The sequence below is a fragment of the Girardinichthys multiradiatus genome, chromosome 1, assembly GCF_021462225.1.
Source record: "Girardinichthys multiradiatus isolate DD_20200921_A chromosome 1, DD_fGirMul_XY1, whole genome shotgun sequence".
NCBI classification, from domain to species: domain Eukaryota; kingdom Metazoa; phylum Chordata; class Actinopteri; order Cyprinodontiformes; family Goodeidae; genus Girardinichthys; species Girardinichthys multiradiatus.
Window position 1 is genome coordinate 47,721,085 of NC_061794.1, and position 18,728 is coordinate 47,739,812.

Below are 18,728 nucleotides of genomic sequence, written 5' to 3' on the forward strand. Positions count from 1 at the left end.
CAGCCTGGGTGATGAAAGAGTCCAACCCTGAGTCCCCAGCCTATGTTTCCACCAGGGAATGCGTGATGGCAGATTTAAAATAATTTACCAATATTTGCTAAATTGTCTTTTTCCTAATTTCCAAATAAAAACTACTTTATTTTCCAGAACAAGGTGTGAATGCTTATTCTATTTCAGACATGTCTTAAAGGCAGAATATAAAAAACGTTTCTCATCCCTTTGCTCTGAAGCATCTGGATTTACAGCAGGGGGCTGCAGACTCATAAATTATTCAAATGTTCAGCAACAGCGACACATTTTCATGGTAAACATCTGAAGGGCTGAAACCCACTGAAAATGTGTCGAGTTCTTCTAATAATTGCTAAAAGTCTTGTAATTATTGTGCAGCTTGAACATCACTGTTTGCTGTAAGGAAATGAACCTTCAGAAATAATCATGGAGTTCCACAGGGTTGTGTACTTGGACTGATTGGTTTTTATTTATGTCTGTTTATATTGGGTAATATTAATAGAAAGCACAGCCTGCTTTATTCACTATGCAGATGAAATGTGCTCTACCTTTTTTAAACCAGGGATGATTTGTGGGTAATAACCTCGATGCTGTCTGATTGAAACCTGTTGGTGGCGGCTGTTTTTTGATGATGTAACTTTAAACATCGACATATGGCTGAATGAGATTTTAGGATTCAGGTTTGATCAGATCTGTGTGTGTGTGTGGACATGCCATACCCAGCTCCACTGAGCGCGTTCGAGGATTGCACTGCTTGTGACCCTTGCAGCCTCTAAGCTCCATCAGCTGGACGTGGAGCTGATTCAGAACCGTCCGATCCAACGAACTGACGGCGTTTATGAGCTGCAGACATGCAAAGAGAAACTGGTCACAACAGGTTCATGCTTGTTTTTATGGTTCCTATAAATTTACCAGTTTTATAAAATAAAAACACAATCAAAACTCAATCTACGCCATTACATAACAGAGACAGAGTACGTTGTGTTTAAGAGCTGATGAGGGTTTTTAAACATACATCTCAGTTTAAATGAGCATAAGAACATTAGTGCGATTTATGAACATTTCACTCTGCAGAGGAAGGTTTGTTGTTGCTGTGTTCACAAATTTAAAAAATAAGAAACTTTGAGCCGTTCAACATGATTCTTAAGTTCTTAGCTAATTAGAATATCAGAGCAAACAGAAACCAAAGTTGAACATCTAGTAGAGATTTAAACATTCATTTAGACATTGATCTAAGGATTAAAAGACATTTACCTATTAGAAGTCTGATAGAAACATGGCAAAAAATTTACATTATAAATTACATTACCAGCTATTTTAGTGCATATAATAAGAAAAAGGACAAACATTCAAGACTGAACTAAATAAAACAAAATACATTTTTACAAGTTTTCTGGGCTGGGTTTAATGTGAGGGAAAAGATGAAGGGCTCAGCCCTACAGGGGGCGCTGAGAAGAGTGTGTGTTCATGTGTGTGTTGTGTGTGTGTGTGTCTACCTGGTACGGGTCTGTGCTCAAGTCAAAATACTCCAGGAATCCGGTGGCAAACTCACAAAACAGGAAGTTGTGGGTCTCGTTGATGGTCCTCAGACACCAGTATGTGTTGTTGTTGGCACTGGTACAGGCGCAGAAGGGTCCCACTGAAACACACACACTGTGTCATGAAACACACTCCACCACCACCTCTCCATCCTCACACAACACTCGGATCAAACGTTATTAGTAATTTCAAAGAATATTTTAATGTATCTATGTTCAACAGAGACACCTTGTGGTCATTCTTGATACTGCAAGAGCTTTAATGTTATTTTAATATTATATCTAAGAATTAGAGTCCGGTGTGTAAATGTCACGGCAGAGAGTTTAGAAAAACATGAACAACAAAAATATCTGAATTTTCCAGATCAGGAAAACCAGCTGGTTGGTTCTGTGACGGTCCATATTGGACTATAAAGCAAGGCGGGTTGACTGAATGAGGCAGAAAATGTGAGTCCTGACAGGCAATTTATTAATTTACATAACATTTACTAAAGGGAAAGAAAGAGCAGTGTTATATAGCTGGATAGTTTTAGACTGGTAACTTTTAGGAGCTGTCGGTTCTTTGGATCACATCTCTGGACTGTTTTGATCCAAAATCAGAATGTCGGTAGAACGAGGAAAGGCATCATGTTAATGGAACTGAACCGATAAATCTTTTAAGTCCATGACCAGGTGGATGTGAAGTACTGGTTCTGGGGACTGAGGGAGAAGCTGGAGGCTGACCGAGCAGCTAATGCTGATAGAAGCTCCATGACTGAGATCAATACTGCTCTACAGGTTGGGAAGTGTGTGAAGTATTTACCAGCTAGTCGTACATTGTTGTGGAAGCATTTTAGTCCAATCTTGGAGGTTTGCACACATCTATGTGTGCATGTGAATGAGCGTGTGTGTGTGTGTCATACATGTCCAGAAGGGGGGAGTGTGCCAGTGCTGGTTGTCATGTGTGAAGCAGGTGAGTCCGGGCATCGAGCACGTGTCATTGTTTCTAATCCTCTTGATCATCTTCCTCATCTTCTTCCTCCTCTTCTGCTCTTTCTGAAGCCATATCTTCTTATTCCAAGAACCACCCTTCCTGCTCACACACACACACACACACACACACACACACACACAGGTGGAGGTGTTTACAAGTGACAACACTGGTGATGATGAGCCTGCTGTGACATTTCTGACTTACCTGAAGGGATGAAGGCCTCTTCCTCCTTCTCCTCCGAAGCGAAGCTTCTTCTTCAGCTTGGCTTTGTACCTAAACACACACACACACACACACACTTTCAGGTAACAGTCTGCTCTACAGTCTCCAGGGTTCCTGCATAATTATGTCCAAATTCCAGCCTGATCCAGGATCCAAGTTCTGGATTTTGGTCCATTTTTAAAGTCTAAATACAGAATTTCTACTCTTGTCTTTATGGGTGGATGATGGATGGTTGGATGGTTGGAAGACATTCACTTACAGGTACTTATTGCAGTCACACTCCAGGGGGCGGGACTTCTTCAGGTGACCTCTGACCTCTCTCAGGTTCTTAATCTTGGTCTGCAGAGTCTCGATCTGAAGGAGAGAAGAGGTCTTATTTCTGCAGCTTCAGATCTGATTCAGTCTAAGTAAATCTCTATAATCTGATCACAAAGAGAACCAGGAGCCCAGAATCAGAGGTGCTGAGTCACAGTTTAGTTCCCTCTAAACAGAAACTGATATGCTACAGAGTGTGACATTCTGTCAGCCTTCTGATGGATCATCTCTGGGACCATCAGACCTGATCATCAGATGGCTGCAGAGGAACCCTGAGCAGATATGTCCTACCAAAGGTTCTTTAGGTGTTAAACTGCATTAGGAACTTTTTCTCTGCAAGCAGAATTTCCAGGATGATGGTTTAGTTTTGCTATCGAGCAAAATCAGTGATCTGATTATTAATTCCTGCTTATTCTGATTCAGTGTGAAAGCAGCAAACTGATACTGCTGTGAAGCATCCGTTTGCTGATGCTTCACAGCAGCTGTAGAGCTTGATGTGCTTCACACCACATCAAGCTCTACAAAGCATTGATTCAGGTGGGCTGAATGGAAATGGACACTGCACTTTAAAACCATGTTTCCTTTTGGTCTGTCGCAGAAAATCCCAACAAAACAGTTTGTAACGTGATGCTGCAAAATGTGACAAAGGTAAAGGGGTGTGAATACTTTGGCTAGGGTGTGTATCTCTGGGACTCAGACCGCCACTGTGAGCGTCTCCACGGCGAGCAGGCGTTACCTCATGGTCGATGTGCAGCTTGTGGTCCTTCCACGCCTGCAGAGATTTATAAACTCCGGTGTCACACTTCACGGTGGCATTGGACAGGATGGAGCACCTGCAGGAAAACGGTCCGGTTAAACTGGGAGCGGGCTGAACAGAAGATGACATTTTGTCCCCAAGAGGCTGGAGTCGCACGTTTTCCCCTCCGACGCATTGACTCTAAAGGTTCTTTAATTATTCACAGAGAACGAACGGCCACCATCTGAGCAGAAACCTTCCATATTCTGCTGGTCCGTTTCATATGGAGGGAAACAATCTCTAGCTGGAGGTTCGTGGAGTTTAGAGGGAATTTTTCTTCCATTTTAAAATAACTTGATTTAAATTATTCAATTTTTTTTCAATGAGGTCAGTAAAACCTGGACCTCATTAGGTTTTATGTTCATGAAACAAGGCTGAAGCCAGCCTTCTGTTTGTCAGTTTAGTAAAAGGCTTTTCACAGTTTGGCTACTGGATAAACGTTATTAAATCTATGACAATCTGGTCTCTTTAAATCCCAGTCTGGGTTCTATGGTACCTTTGTTTTGTTTGTAAAAACTCCAAAAAAATCAAAGTTTCAATAAGTGGTTCAGAATCTAAACTGGACCCAGTTCAGGAACCACATGTTCAGCTTATAACTGATCTAAGGGGGTCCAGAGGCCTAAAAAGCTGCAAAATTATCCTTTATTTGAATGAATGAATGAGCATTAATCTGCAGGTTCTGTCAGTGACTCCAGAACTGAAATAAGTTGGAGAAAAGGTTCTGATGTGTTAATAACGAGTGGATCATGACTATAAGACGTTTATTTCTGAGACATATTAATTTCTACCTTTTAGATCAGAGAAAATAGAATAAATTCTGGAAAGAAGAAACATTTTTACATACTCTGTTTTGTTTTTCCCATACTTTATGACAATCTAATTTCCTATTGTCTGTGAAGGAACCCTGTTTGTCATAGAAGAACCCTTTAATAAACCTAATACTGGATACCTGATGGACCCATTGATAGAACCCAAAATAAAGCTCTGTTCTGGGTAGAATTACAACGTTTCTGACCTGTGAGTCACTTTGACGGCATTAGATGGCGGCACTGCGTCAGGAACTCCCCCCATCCCACTGAACTCGTCCTCAGGCTCGTTCTGATTGGCTCCGCCCACCAGGCTCTGGTTACCAGGGTAACCATTCAACTCGGACAGGGAGCGGCTGTAGCGGTTCCTTGAGTAGCTTTTCAAGGTTTTAAACTCTGAGACACAAAAACAGCAAATGTCTGAGTTCATAAAATAATGTTTCACCTCTTCCAAATGAGATGTAGTTCTGTCTACTGACACTAGAGGGCAGCATCACCAAACAACACAGCAGCTGCAGTCTGAGGTGATCTTCTTATTAAATTATTGCTCTTAGAACGACATATTAGATTAACTTGGAACAACATGATCATGTCTGTCTCACTTTAACAGACAAAAGAGGAAATTAGAATAAAAACATCCATCATAAACTACACAAATAATTATGACCAATGAAAATAAACTTTTAATCCTACTTCCTCCAACGTTTTTTTTTAGCCTTCCTGTCAAATTTATTCATCCAAACACTCTCTGTTGACCTGAGGTCCACTCACTGCTGCCACCTACTGCCCTAAAGCGGTACCACTCACTCTTCTTGGAGAAGAACAATTTCTTCTTGAACGACCTCATTGTGGAGGGTCGGACGTTCGTTGGCTGGAGGTCAGTGAAGTCGCAGTTGCAGGCGTCCCAGTTAGAAAGGTACAGCTGAGATTTGATGCTGATTGGATGCTGAAGTTTGACCACGCCCCCTTCAAAGCTTTTGGTCCCGCTCCCTTCATTCTTGCATTTCAAGAGCCGCAGTTTTCCCGAGGCGTCCTCCACACACTGCCACTTCTGAACACACAGAGACACAGACAGCGAGGAAACATTCCCAGTTATCCCAGTAGAGTTTCAGGTTTCTGATGGAAGGAAAGGTGGAGTTTAACATGGATAAAAGATGCTGATGGTGACATAAAGGAAGAAGGAGGTGAAAACGGGTTCTAATGACCATAAAGTGAAGATCAGTCCTGCTTAGTTTAATGTTGAAAAGAAACTTCACCAGCTGCCGGAACACCAGAGGAAATATAAGGGAAAAAGCTCATTTAGGTGGAGGAAACTTTTAGTTTACAGTGACTTAAATATTAATGGAAACATTGGAAAATCTAAACTCATTCAGCGACCCATTCAGAACCTCACGCCTGAATTATCCTGGTTTCTCATTTTTACCTCAAATCTTCATCTTGATGTGAAGCTGCATTCAGTCACCCCAGGAATAGAAAGGGAGGAATACTTTCTCTTTTTGGATCTCAGCTCGGTCCAGACAGAAATGAGGAAACTTTCATCTGCTTTGTCTCACAGTTCACTTCCTGACCTGGAAATTAATTTCCTGAGGTCTAAAAAGTCCAGGAAGCCTCAGTAGTTTACAATCCTCATTCTGCTCCAAATCCCCAGTTAAAGGTCATGACCTCATAAAACCTGGCTGATCCTGGCCTGTTGGGTCATTGAAGTTCCTCTGATACCTATAGTCAAATATTATTTAGTCTGAAATTGAATCCGTCTTTAGGACCTAAGTGGAATTTACAGCAGAGGAAATTCCCAGCTGCCACTGAAGGCATCACTGTGTTAAACATCAGCAGTGCTGCCTCAACAGAATTCAGAAGGACGACAGCTAACTGAGGTTCTGGAGCAAAATCCTGAACCTGGTTGGTTTGGTTCCGTTCTGCAGCATTTTGTTCCTAACAGTCTGGTTGGTTCCCAGCGTGTGATCCGACTGCAGAGAACCAAACAGCATCAGTCGGGTTAGGGGCAGTCTGAGCTTTCATTTTAGAGTCAAATATGGTTAAATTAATGAAACAGAAACATTTCCAGCAGCACCTCCAGTTATTCCTGAGCTCCGACTGGTGAAAGAAAACTAAACAATCACACGTCATCTCTCAGCTGGAGGATTTTAACTTCCTACAAAAACCGATTCGCTTCTGATCGCTGGGACAGTGAGAAGCTGTTTCAGTGGAAATAATGAGGAATAGGGCTGGAGGAACAGGCTTTAGTTGTGGGACTGGAGGGAAAGAAATGGGAAAGCAGTGGTGTAATTCTGCTGTGAATAAAGCAACTGGACCAGTAAAGGAACTGGGAGTTTGTGTACCTGTTTGGTCTGCTGGCAGGGCGTCTGGTACTCGGCTCTCTGACACAGGTCTTTGACTCGCTGGTGTTTGGGCAGGAAGTTCTCCTCCTGAGACACCTCCTTCCCCTCCACTCGCTGGTGGAGCAGCTTCCTGGAAACGCAACAAACAAGAATTGAACTTTTTATTGCAGCTGGATTATTTCACACTGGAAATTTGAGAAACATCTTTTATTTAGGTGGAAAATTACATGTTTATAAATGAAGCTTTTTAACAACATCACTGGTTCCATAATAATTACTGTATATTCTTTTTCTATTCAGATTGTAGGAACTAATTAATTTGTGTTTTCCTGGGGTGTAAATATGACGTGACACTGAGGCCCTTTCCTCTCAAACATGCTTTAAAATGAGAAAGAGGGGCACGGCGCTGATGGTGTAGGGATTAAGCGCGACCATATACGGAGGCTACAGTCCTCGAAGCGGCCGTCCCGGGTTCGAGTCCCGGACCCTGCGACATTTGCCGAAGGTTCCCCCCTCTCTCTACCCCTCTGTCCTGTCTGCTTACTGTCATAAATAAAGACCACTAGTGCCGAAAAAATATCTTTAAAATGAGAAAGAGTGAACATGCAAGAACATTTATGTAAGACTGATCTGTGTTGATCTCCATAAGTCAGGAATAGGGTCCGGGAACTTAGGTCCAAGTCCAAACCTTCACCAGAGCAATAATAAAAGCTTTTAAAGGAGCTGGAAGAAAAACAAGGCTGGACCTTCATCCACCACACAGTCAGCAGGACGGTTAGGAAGGTACAACATCTCCAGTTGGAGAACCGCAGCAAAAAGGTCCATCCTGGGGTCACCAGGTGTTCAGGACATATTTTAAGCTATGAGTAACAGAGGAGGTGATCGTAGGAAACCTGGACAAGATTTAACATCATAAAATGTCACCACATTTCATTGGACCACATTAGAGGACAAACTTATTTTACAAGTGAAACAAATCTTTATTCGTTCATGGATTTTACTTCATTTATCCCAGACCAGGCCATAGAGGAACAACCAGACATCTCCACTATCCTCCTGAACAATCTCACGGCGTTCCCAGACCACCAAGGACACAGTTCCTACAGAAAGTTCTATGTCTGCCAGGAGTCTCCTCCCAAACAGAGATGTCCAGGTGGAATCTCAAACCACCAGTGAGGAGGAGCAACAGCTCCACCTGAGCTGCTCACCTGAGCTGCTCACAGAGCAAAGCAATGTCCTCATTACTGAAGATCAGATCTACCTCTCCATTTTCGGCTCCATCCTGCTAACATTCAGCACCAGGATACAGGATCTCCTCTGTTTGAAGCACATCCTGGACCAGGTTCCGAACCAGAATCTGCAGAAGTTTCCCAGATACAATGCATCTGTCTGGAGTTTTCTGAAAGTGGTCTTGTTGTTGCCATGGAGACAAGACTGGTCAGACATGTGAATATGATCATTTGAGTAGGACACGGCTCAGCAGATGTGGAGGAATCCACAGCTGGATGATGGTGAATGAATACATGAACAGCGGTTAAGGTCAGAGTTCTGTTCTGGTTCTGCGGATTCAGAACATATTAAACCCGGGTTTTCAAGCACTCAGATGAGATGTTTCTCTTCTTGGTGAGTTTGTAGCTTTAACTAACAAATTAAGCAGTTTTTTCTTGGCTTTCTCTCTGATAATGAAGACATTCTTACCCTCTCTCCACCAGGAACGAGTCTCTCCACACCTTCGGCTTCCTGTTCACCTGAAACCTGAAGGAGAGAGAAGAGCAGCAGCGTGAGCTCTTGCAGGTCACCGCCCTTCATCCGCTCCACATCATCTTCTGTTTTATAACTTCTTACTTAAAGCATTAGAACCTCCAATGATCCGTTTTTATCTAGAACTCTTCTTAGCGCATCATTTCTCCTTATTCATAAAATCTCTAGAACACACCCTAACCTCTGCATTGCCTTTTCTTTCTGCCAAATCTCTAAAGTTCAGCAGCTTCTCTAAGGTCATTGCTGATCTCTTTCCTTCTTGGCATTGTGTTAGAATACACCTGTAATAACAGAGGTGATGGCGATCAGGTAATCAATACATTGGATCACCTGGCTCCAGCTTTGCCTGTTATCTCCTATAAGAGTCAAAAGTTTCACACAGTTTCTGCAATTTGCTTCTGTTTTGGTCCAAGTTGATTCTGTCAATGGACACATTTTAAGACTTGAGCATTTTTAATTCTCAGCTTGCAAAGAGACACAATGACTGATTATAATACTGGAGTAACAGTTAAAGGGATAGCTCAGATTTTTCTGCAGAGAGGTTATGATTAGTTAATATCTGTTACAGATTCATATTTAATTCATATCGGTCTGCAGGGTTCAGTCAGTGTTCTAACATCTGTTTAAAAGGCAGTTGGAAAGCTCAGCTGATATCCATCCATCCATCCATCCATCATCTGGTCATGGAGTGACCTCTCCCCAGGATTATTATCCATATCCTCCAGGCGTTCAAGATATTTCCAGTGCAGAAGGAATAACTTCACCTTCCAGATAGTTTTGGGTCTGCCCTGGGATCTCCTCCCAGTGGGAGATGGTTGGAAAAACAAGCTCCATCAATCATTTGTAACAATGACCTTTCTATAAAACCCACACTGTAGGTAAATCAGTTGCTGCTCAGAGCCTCTAGAGCCACATTCACCCAATCACACTCACACACAGGTCAGTAGGCAGCTTGTCCAGGGACACATCAACAAGTAGGAGGAGGAAGCTGGAATCGAACCCACGTTTGAATTGCAAGATGACCACTTTGCCCACTGAGCCACAGTCACCCCTCTAAACCACATAAACACCATTAATGCGTCGTTTTATCAGATCCAGTGTGTGTGTGTGTGTGTGTGTGTGTGTGTGTGTGTGTGGCGGGGGTTTGCACCTGTTGGCAGGTTTGTCCGTGTCCAGCAGGGACATGACGGACTTTCCGTCCATGTCCGGAGGCGTGTCAAGGCCGGCGATGTCCAGGATGGTCGGAGCCAGATCGATGTTCAGGACCATGTGAGGGTTGCTGAAACCCAAACACACACAGATAGCAGACGTCATGATCCATTACGAAGAAAGTTACCAAACAGCATGTGTCACGATGTCTGCCTCAACACAAGCCCTCCATTAAAGCCCATTAAGTCCTTAAACTTTAAAAAATTCCAACTGGAGAATATTTGTTGGTAAATTACAACATGAGAGCGACAAGAGGAATGAATCTGTATTAATGTGGTTCTGTTCAACATTCCTAAATAAATAATTCATATTAAATTGAGCTGAGAGCAGTAGAAGTAGCAAACAAAGAGGAGGAAGAAAGCAACATTCAGTAAATCTGCTGCAGCTCTGAGGACAGTAGCTAATCTACTTTAGCAGCTACACCAACACAAAGCCTCTCTGAAGAACCCAGTGAAATCAAATCTGCAGCTACATGATCCATTCTGCTGTCACACTGATCAGTTTTATTTGTTATTTGATGCGGATCTTTAACAGAACAGCTTTAAGGCTGTTTCAGCACAGATCTTCCATGACAATTCCTCCTGGATTCTCCAAACTGAGATGAAATCCTCAAATTAAACAGATGAACTGATCTTTTCAGAAGTAATTAGTCCCCTGGAGGCTGACGAGGTTCTGTTTAAGGTGTTTCATGTTGGTTTGTGCTTACATGCTGCCTTGCTCCACGTTGGGTCCTCGGATGTAGAACGGGACTCTGATGTCAAATTCATATGGCATGGATTTACCTGCAGACACCAGGAGAAAGCATTACAAAGACCAGGAAGGCACAAGTAAACACTTATTAGTGCTAAACCTCTCTGGTTAATACAGCATTTTTCTTCTTCGGTACTTCCAGGCACTCAGAGTATCTTTAATATTTTAACATCATCTGATCTACAGTTAGCTTAGCCTCAGAGTTTATTCATTGTCCCTGCTCAGAAAATCATTAAGTTAGCTGTGTTTAAAAAGCTGAGAAACCTAGAATAAACTAAGCCAATCTACGTTAAAGCAGCCAAGCAAGGTAGGGTGAGACTAAATAAAAGTAAGATTAGCTCAAATCAACTGAGGAAAGGACATTTAGCTAAAATAGATTCAACTAAGCTAAGCAGAACTGAGCTAAGGGAAGCTTAAATGAATATAGCTAAGCAAAGGTGAGCTATCTTAGCAAAACTAAGGTAGAATAAAACAAGGTAAATAAGGTTAGCTAAAATGAGGTGAGGTCTGAAATAATGAGTCCAGGTATGCAGCAAAGCTAAGCTAAATAAGTTAAAATGTGACGATGTATAAAACACTAAGAAACCTTTAGCAGTAAGTAAAAGTGCAAACACACCCTCCATTTCTACTACCTGTATGACCCCTTCTCTTTTCCAATGGTTATAATCAGTCTGACAGAGAGAGGTACCCCAATCCTTGTGGTTTTTAGTATAACAATGACCATAAGTGGGCTCTAGATGGACAAACTTCATAATAAACTATCAGTTTATTATTTTACTTAGTACAGCTACACATAGCCCATTCTAAAATGTCCAAACTCTAACACTCAGTAGTTTAATCTAACCTCCCCAACAACCAGCACCATTCAGATCCTTTGTGAAGAGCCTTGAGACGACATGTTGGGAATTGATGCTATATAAATAAAACTGAATTGGCCTGAATTGAAAAGTGAGAATGTAGGTTAAAATACATTATGCTAAGCTGAGGGCACGGCATAAGAAACTAAACCAGGTTAAACTCTAAAACTAAACCCACCTTTAACTAGGCCGAACTGTCCGATGTGGTAGCCGTGGTCAGATGTGTAGATGATGTAGGTGTTCTCCAGCTCGCCCGTCTCCACCAGCATGTTGTACAACTGAGACACACAGAAACAAACATGTCTGATTAGAAAACAGATTGCTTTAGGACCTTTTAGAGCAAACTGCCACATTTCCTCCAGAAGGAATAAAGCTCCAGGTTCTCTGCAGGTGTCTCAGCTCCAGGTGTGTTTTACCTTCTCCATGCTGTCGTCCACAGACAGCAGCGTCTGCAGCCGCTTCCTCTGCAGGACGTTGGTGAACTCCATGTGGATGGGCTTCATGGGGCCGGTGTAACGCATGATCCAGTGCTTGTCAAGGTTTGGGGCGTAGTTGTAACTGGGAGTGCTGGTGAGAACGGTAGAGTTGAGATGTGAGACACCAACCTGCGACTACACAGGTGTTGTTTCCTGGAGCTTTAGCCAATAAAAAGCAGTTATTTTAGGGCCATGTGATCGTTGACATGTAACGTGACAGCTGTTGTTCTAGTAATGAACACAACCAATGCTAATGTCTCTGTGTTTATCAGATCATTTTTGTGTTTTAGGTTTCCATAGAATCATGTTTCTGCCTTTGCTTCTACTTCTTCTCTATCTCATCATCTCATGTCTTTGTTGATCATTTCATGCTTGTTGTCAGAGATATGTTTGATCACATTATGAACACATGAATCCTTTGCATATGATTTGCTATTTTAATTCATGTCCCTCCAGTCAGTTTGTATTTCTGCTGGTTAATTTAATGACTTTTTAGTTACTCCGATGATGTTTTTGTTCCATTTTACATAAATTAATTTGTTTCTACCTGTTGTCGTTGCATTTGTCTGGTTTTGGTTCCTGGTTTGCTGTTTAATTCTTCAAAAAGAAAAGTTATTTTTTTACAGAAGCTTCAGCATTCCTTTCAGTCATCATGGAAAATTCATGGCCAAAGGGAAGTAATGAAGAATTAAAACCCCAGAAGATGTTTAAACCATAATGTTGAGGCGTTTTTAATGTTTGTTTTTAAACCAGCAGCAGCAGGAAGTTAAAGGTGCAAGAAGAAGAAACTGATTTGATCTTTCAGGGGCCTGAATGAACCGTTTCAGTATTTTAAATTTCCAGTAAACATAAACTTAGTGTTTTATTGTGTGAGGAGCGCAGCTGTATGAGACAAACCCATCTCAGATGACTAATTGTTGAACATTTCAAATGTTGTATCAGATGCAAATGGCTCCAGACAGTGAAACGGTTAAAGTAACCTGCAGTAAAATGAGCAGGACTAGAGAGATTTAAAATGAAATTATTTAAAACTGTTGCTGTTTTAATAAAAAGATATGAAGGATTTGAAAGTAATGAGGTATACAGGGAAGAATGGTACCAGAATGTCCCTTTACCCACCATGTGTTCTGTTGGACTCTGCAGTGTTTCTGAACATGTTCCTGCAGATGTTGTGTGTGTTTGTTTCAGTCAATGAGAGGCGACTCTGCCGCTGCGTTAGGCCATGTTCCTGCGCTCCATTCTGTTTGGATAATGAATGACTCCCACCGGGCAGCTCGTTTAATCCTCGCCTCTCCACTCAGCGGCTGCATAATTACATTTCTGTGCTGAGACAGAAATAACTTTAAACGCCGCACTGAGCTCGGCTGCTCCTGGCTGAGCAGCTGGAAACATCCGTTTCTATTCGCCTAACATCAGTGCCGTCACTGAAACAGCTGACAGGAACAGCCAGAACCCGGCCAGTTTAAAGGATGACATCTGGACGTGTTGAACATCAGGAGACTGAAAGCTCATCAGGTTCTGGTCCACCTGGAGTGGATGCAGATCAAATCAGGAAAGAATAAAAAAGGTGGAACGGCTCAGGCTGAATGGAGGGTCAGGAAGACCAGATGTAGATCCTGATTATGGTCCAGTTTGATGCTTGGAACCAATGGGAATTTGGCAATTTACTATAAGCTGTTTGTTTTCAGCTGGTTGCTCAGATTTACATCCCGAAAAACGAGTTCTAATCTGGAGTATTTTCTTTGTAGTTCATAATATAAAACGAAAGCAGCTCTTCATCTGGTTCTGTTTCTAAGCTTGAATACAGAAATGTAAAATGTTGATTAGCAGCCAGTGTTAGCTCTGCAGCTGCTGGACAAAAAGGATCACTGTCAGCTTGGAGAACTTCCTGCAGAGACTCTGTCACAGGAACAATGAGACCTGGATTAAAACCTGCTGTGCTTGAAAGAAGGTTTAAATGGCTTCCAGGAGAGCAACCAGCCTTTCTTTGGAGCAGATATGACACGTGTTTCTGATTCAGGACTCGGACGTGGACTTTGACTCTTATTCAAATTCTTCTGTGAAGAAACAGAGTTTTTAGGATTGTGTGGTTTCAGGGTTTATCCTGCGGTGCAGAACTGAGCCGCTCCATTGTTCAGCTGGATTACACACTGATTTAGTCACATAGTGTGTGTGTGTGTGTGTGTCTAAAACAAACAGGTCAAATTCGTTTCTCATTTTAACATCTAATCAAGTTTGATAAACTAATAAAACTTCTCTCATCGGACAGGAAAGTGTGTGAGATGCCTACATGTGTTGTGACGCGTTAGGGAAGGCGTTGCTGTACTGTGGTGCCGAGTCTTCGGGTCCGTGTGGTGCTGCGTGGCTCAGAACCATCAGAACCGGCCGGTGAGGGTAAACCCTCTTTGAGGAGCGGAAATACCGGATGGACTCGGCTGTGATCAGGTCTGTCAAGTAGTCCTGGAGACACATGAAGATGTAAAAACATCAAAAACAAGCTGAGAGCAGCAGTTTGGTACCAGTTATGAATAAACATCTTCTGGTTGGTCTACATCAAAACCACAGCTCAGATTCTATTGGATCAAAGATGTTTCTTGGTCTTCATGGTCCTGGATGTTCTCTAACAAACCTCTGAGGCCAGAAACAGAATATCTGCAGGTAGACTCAGATTCACACACAGGTGAAGGTAACTGGTTGTCTTTGATTTTTTTTTAGGGGGATCAGAGTAAATGGGCCTGAGATCTGTCACAAATACTAATAAGTTGAAGGTTTTTTAAAATACTATGAATCCTCAGAACTCGTCCTCGATGTTGGAACCCAGCAGACAGGTCAGGTTAGACGTTCTGGTTCAAGTTAAAGCATCTCTCAGAGCTTTGATCAATCCATCATCTGAACCTGGAGAGAGGATGGACCAACTGCAAAACCTACCATGATATGGAGGTCCACCTAAACTGATCAGCTGGGCATGGAGAGCAGAATTAGAGAAGCAGCCAAGAGGTTCATGGTGACTCTGGAGGAGATGCAAGGATTCACAGCTCAGGTGGGAGAAGCTGTCCACAGGACAACTATTAGTTGTGGACTCCATAAATCTGATCTTTATGGAAGAGCATCAACGAGAAAGTCATAAGTAGCCCTGCGTGCAGGTTGCCACAGCCATGTAGGAGACATAGCAGAAGATGGAAGAAGGTCCTTGATAAGATTAAAAATGGAACTTGTTTGCCTAGATGAAAAACACTGCGGGCGGAGGAAAACTGACAGCACCTCAACCTGAAAACACCATGACTACAGTCAAGCATGGTGGAGGCAGCATCATGCTTTGAAGATGCTTTTTTCTGTCGGGACGGGGAGTCAAAGGGCAGATGGAGCTAAATGCCGGCCAACCCTGTGAGAAAACCTGTTACAATAGAGGCTGCAGAAGACTTGAGATTCCCCTTCTGGTCCACCTCCTCTCATCTGACAGATCCCTTTATTCTTAACCTTGATGCAATTAGTGTAATCTCCTCTGATTGGACAGCTCAAACCTGACAAAGGTCAGTCTAATTTAAACACAATTTAAAAATTAGAAAACTTCTCTTCATACTTCATACTAAAGCTAGTTATAATACAAGTATTAAAAATGAAAAATGGATGAACTATGACTATCAATAACTATCAATTTTATTAAAATCTGCAAAAGCCAGAATAAAGCTGAAGGGTAACATGTTCCAGAGAGCTGTAGACCATCTGAACCAGCCTGTGAGCAACCTTTGGCTTTCCAGCTATCAATTAAAGGAGAGAACGGTTCCAGTCCAAACCAAGCTTCATCTCCATATCTTCTGAGGTTATAAAAAGTTTTTATTTGAAACCTCCAATCAAGAGTTTCCATTGTCTTCCTCAGATGATCCACCTGAACCATCAATGAAGCCTTCCTTGTCTTCAGCACAGTGCTCCAAAGGTTCTGACCTGAGGGTACAGAGCTCCATGCTTCTCCCGGACACCGTTGCGACTCAGCGTGTAGTTGTAGAAACGGCTGTTCTTCACCAGACCGAGCCACTCCCTCCATCCAGCTGGGACGTATGAGCCGTTGTACTCATTCAGATACTTCCCGAAGAAAGCTGCAAACATGACGAACAAACACAAAGTCAGGAGGACGCAGCAGGAACTGAACCTTCTCCTTCCTCCTGAAACCTTCTGTCACTTTTCTCCTGATGACTCCTGAAACGTTTCATCACTGTGAGGAAGAGCAGAGAAGTACTTATTATCAGACGTCCACCAGATGTGGCTCCAGCTGTTTTTATTTGAACCACAAAGGTCTCACATCCGTGGAACATTTGACCACATTTCTGATGTTTTTGGTGTAAAATGCAGTAAGTTTGTTTTCTTAGAGACTTTGACTTTAATTTCACTTCATTTATTTTCAAACAGATTTTACTGAATAATTTGAGAAGGAGCTTAATGCATGTTTAATGTAAAACATAACGGCTCATTCAAAGTTTTAACTGTAGTTGCTACTGATGGAAAATATGAACCTTCTCCAGCTTCATCTGCTGAATCTCATCAGGAATCTGGAACCTCTTCCTGGTTTTCATCCATCTGATCCATGATGAGGTCTAAACGTCTATCACCTGTAAATAGTTGTGGTGAATAGTATATTTGTACACTCTGTTCTCAATATAAATAGACTCTATCCTTCAGGCTCATAAATATAAACCTCTGTTACGGCTTCGTTATGTTTGACCTTTGATTGATTCAGGGTCTTAACGAGCTCTCAGAAACGCCCCAAGCAGGACCCAACAGTCACTGTGTGAAAACGTCAAGTTCTACTGAACATCTGACAGGTTATACTGAACCTTCAGGTCCAGTTTCTACATAACCATCTAGAGCTGAAATCTGCTGGGAGCAAATTAAAGTGTGGGCCGGTCTCTCAGAAAACTGACGGTCCCCCAGCATCAGGAGACACGCTGGCTGGAAAGAGACAGAAATACCTTCGGATGGAACGAGAACCTGAACAGGTGGAGGTGATGAAGCTGTGGACATGAAAGGAAGTTAAATCCAAAAGGTTCTGAATAATTTACTGGGTCAGAGCTATCATCACACTCTAAGCTGAACATTCTGTAGGAAAATCTGGAAAAAATCCTCAAAGTTAAACTGTGATTGGTGGAAAAACTGGAAAAAGGATCAACAAGATAACTGGGTCAGGTAGAGTCCAACTTTCTGAGACCTGTTTAAATGATGGTTCTAATGGAACGGATGGCTGAGCTATGAAGTCCAAACAGGACTGGGTTTATCACTGAAGCTGTGAAGCAAACTGATGGAAGAATAACAAGGCAGGTATCAACCTACAGCACAACTTCAGCACCTTCAACAGTCAAACTGGAGAAATGACAATAAACATCAGAACCGAATGATAAACCCGGTAATAAAAGCCTGTCTGTGTGCGCCTCCCACCTGTTCTGTATCCCGTGCTGTTGAGGTACACGCCGAAGGTCCGCGGCTCGTGCTGGCGTTGCCATGACAATGACGAGCAGTTCTCGTTGTTGGTGTAGGTGTTGTGGTTGTGGACGTACCTGAGAGACAGAGACGGAAAGGACCGGCTGGAAAAATCACCGGCTGGAAACAACAACCCAGTGTTTATGGAGGAAAGTCTTGCATCCATGTGCAGCACAGGAATCCTAGAAGTTCTTCACTTCCAGACCAAGATTTCTAGATCTTACTGCAGGTTTACCCCTGCATCTTCAACCAGTCCTGAAACAGCACAAAGCTGAGTTTTGGATTCCGACTGCATTGCTTTCTAAGTTCTGGATTCTTTCTGAGTTCTGGATTAACATGGATCGCCTCTAATCTGATCTAATCTAATCATCCTAACACTAAATACTCCACAGATCTTTTAAAATAGATGTTTCAGTGGTTTGTTTATTAAACAGGACCCGGTTTAAACCCTGACCGGAAGGATTCTTGAATGAGTTGGACATTTATCTGGGGTCCTTCAGTCAATAACTGTTTAACCAGCTGATTATGTTTAAGTAAAAACTTCTTGAAATCTAAATAAAGTAAAAAGCTGTTTATTTTCACATGTTCAGACTTTTTAGGACCACAGGAACCCTGGCTGCAGTGACCCAGACAATGCTTTAATTAGAGCTGAGACTTTTAACTTCCATTAATTCATTGCAGAAAAAGTAATGCGCAAAAATAATTAACACCATTGTTTTACGGAGCTAAAATACGAATGAATGGATTTTAGTGCGCAGCAGATCTGGAGATGTGCAAGCTCCATGATGTTTGGTGAGAACTCTGCTTCAGAGAGTAAACGTCATAGAGCTTCGTTACCACAGAGGTCCAACAGCTAACATCTAAAGCCAGAGAATATCTGTGGTGGAGCGAGAAATCCTGACAAGGTGAGTGGAACAAAAACAGCTGAACGTGTATGAGCGTTGCTATGGCAACATGCTTTCAATCCACAAAGGTTTAGAAATCCCATTTCCATTAAAATGCAGTGACTGTAAAGAGTTACCCAGAGAGAGAAAGAGCTAAACCCAAAAACGTTTAACTTGTTTACCCAGCATGCTCGCAAGATTATGATGAGTTTGAAGTGTGAAGCTGCTGGATTTTTTGCCAAAAGAACTAATTTATTAGAATTAAAACATAGCTCATTGTGTCAAATATTGGTGTTTGATAAAAAATGTGATTCATTGCAATAA

General features: G+C 42.2%; 1 protein-coding gene across 9 annotated transcripts in view; it reads right to left on the reverse strand.

Annotated features, from left to right (window-relative positions):
* The window catches only part of LOC124870379 (extracellular sulfatase Sulf-2-like), an 88,708-nt gene that overhangs the window by 6,540 nt on the left and 63,440 nt on the right, over window positions 1-18,728 (reverse strand). For all 9 annotated transcript variants that reach the window (XR_007038761.1, XM_047369033.1, XM_047369040.1 and 6 more), the window contains 17 exons: window positions 17,479-17,597; window positions 15,994-16,145; window positions 14,342-14,511; window positions 11,992-12,142; window positions 11,754-11,853; window positions 10,675-10,750; window positions 9,910-10,038; window positions 8,697-8,753; window positions 6,999-7,128; window positions 5,467-5,710; window positions 4,869-5,055; window positions 3,794-3,890; window positions 3,002-3,096; window positions 2,725-2,793; window positions 2,450-2,619; window positions 1,506-1,648; window positions 729-852 (listed from right to left, as the gene is read on the reverse strand). Coding sequence is in view for 8 of the 9 variants with exons in the window: in XM_047369033.1 (XP_047224989.1) it covers window positions 729-852; window positions 1,506-1,648; window positions 2,450-2,619; window positions 2,725-2,793; window positions 3,002-3,096; window positions 3,794-3,890; window positions 4,869-5,055; window positions 5,467-5,710; window positions 6,999-7,128; window positions 8,697-8,753; window positions 9,910-10,038; window positions 10,675-10,750; window positions 11,754-11,853; window positions 11,992-12,142; window positions 14,342-14,511; window positions 15,994-16,145; window positions 17,479-17,597 (2,213 nt within the window). In the remaining variant the exon portion in view is untranslated. The remainder of the gene's footprint in view (window positions 1-728; window positions 853-1,505; window positions 1,649-2,449; window positions 2,620-2,724; window positions 2,794-3,001; window positions 3,097-3,793; window positions 3,891-4,868; window positions 5,056-5,466; window positions 5,711-6,998; window positions 7,129-8,696; window positions 8,754-9,909; window positions 10,039-10,674; window positions 10,751-11,753; window positions 11,854-11,991; window positions 12,143-14,341; window positions 14,512-15,993; window positions 16,146-17,478; window positions 17,598-18,728) is intronic.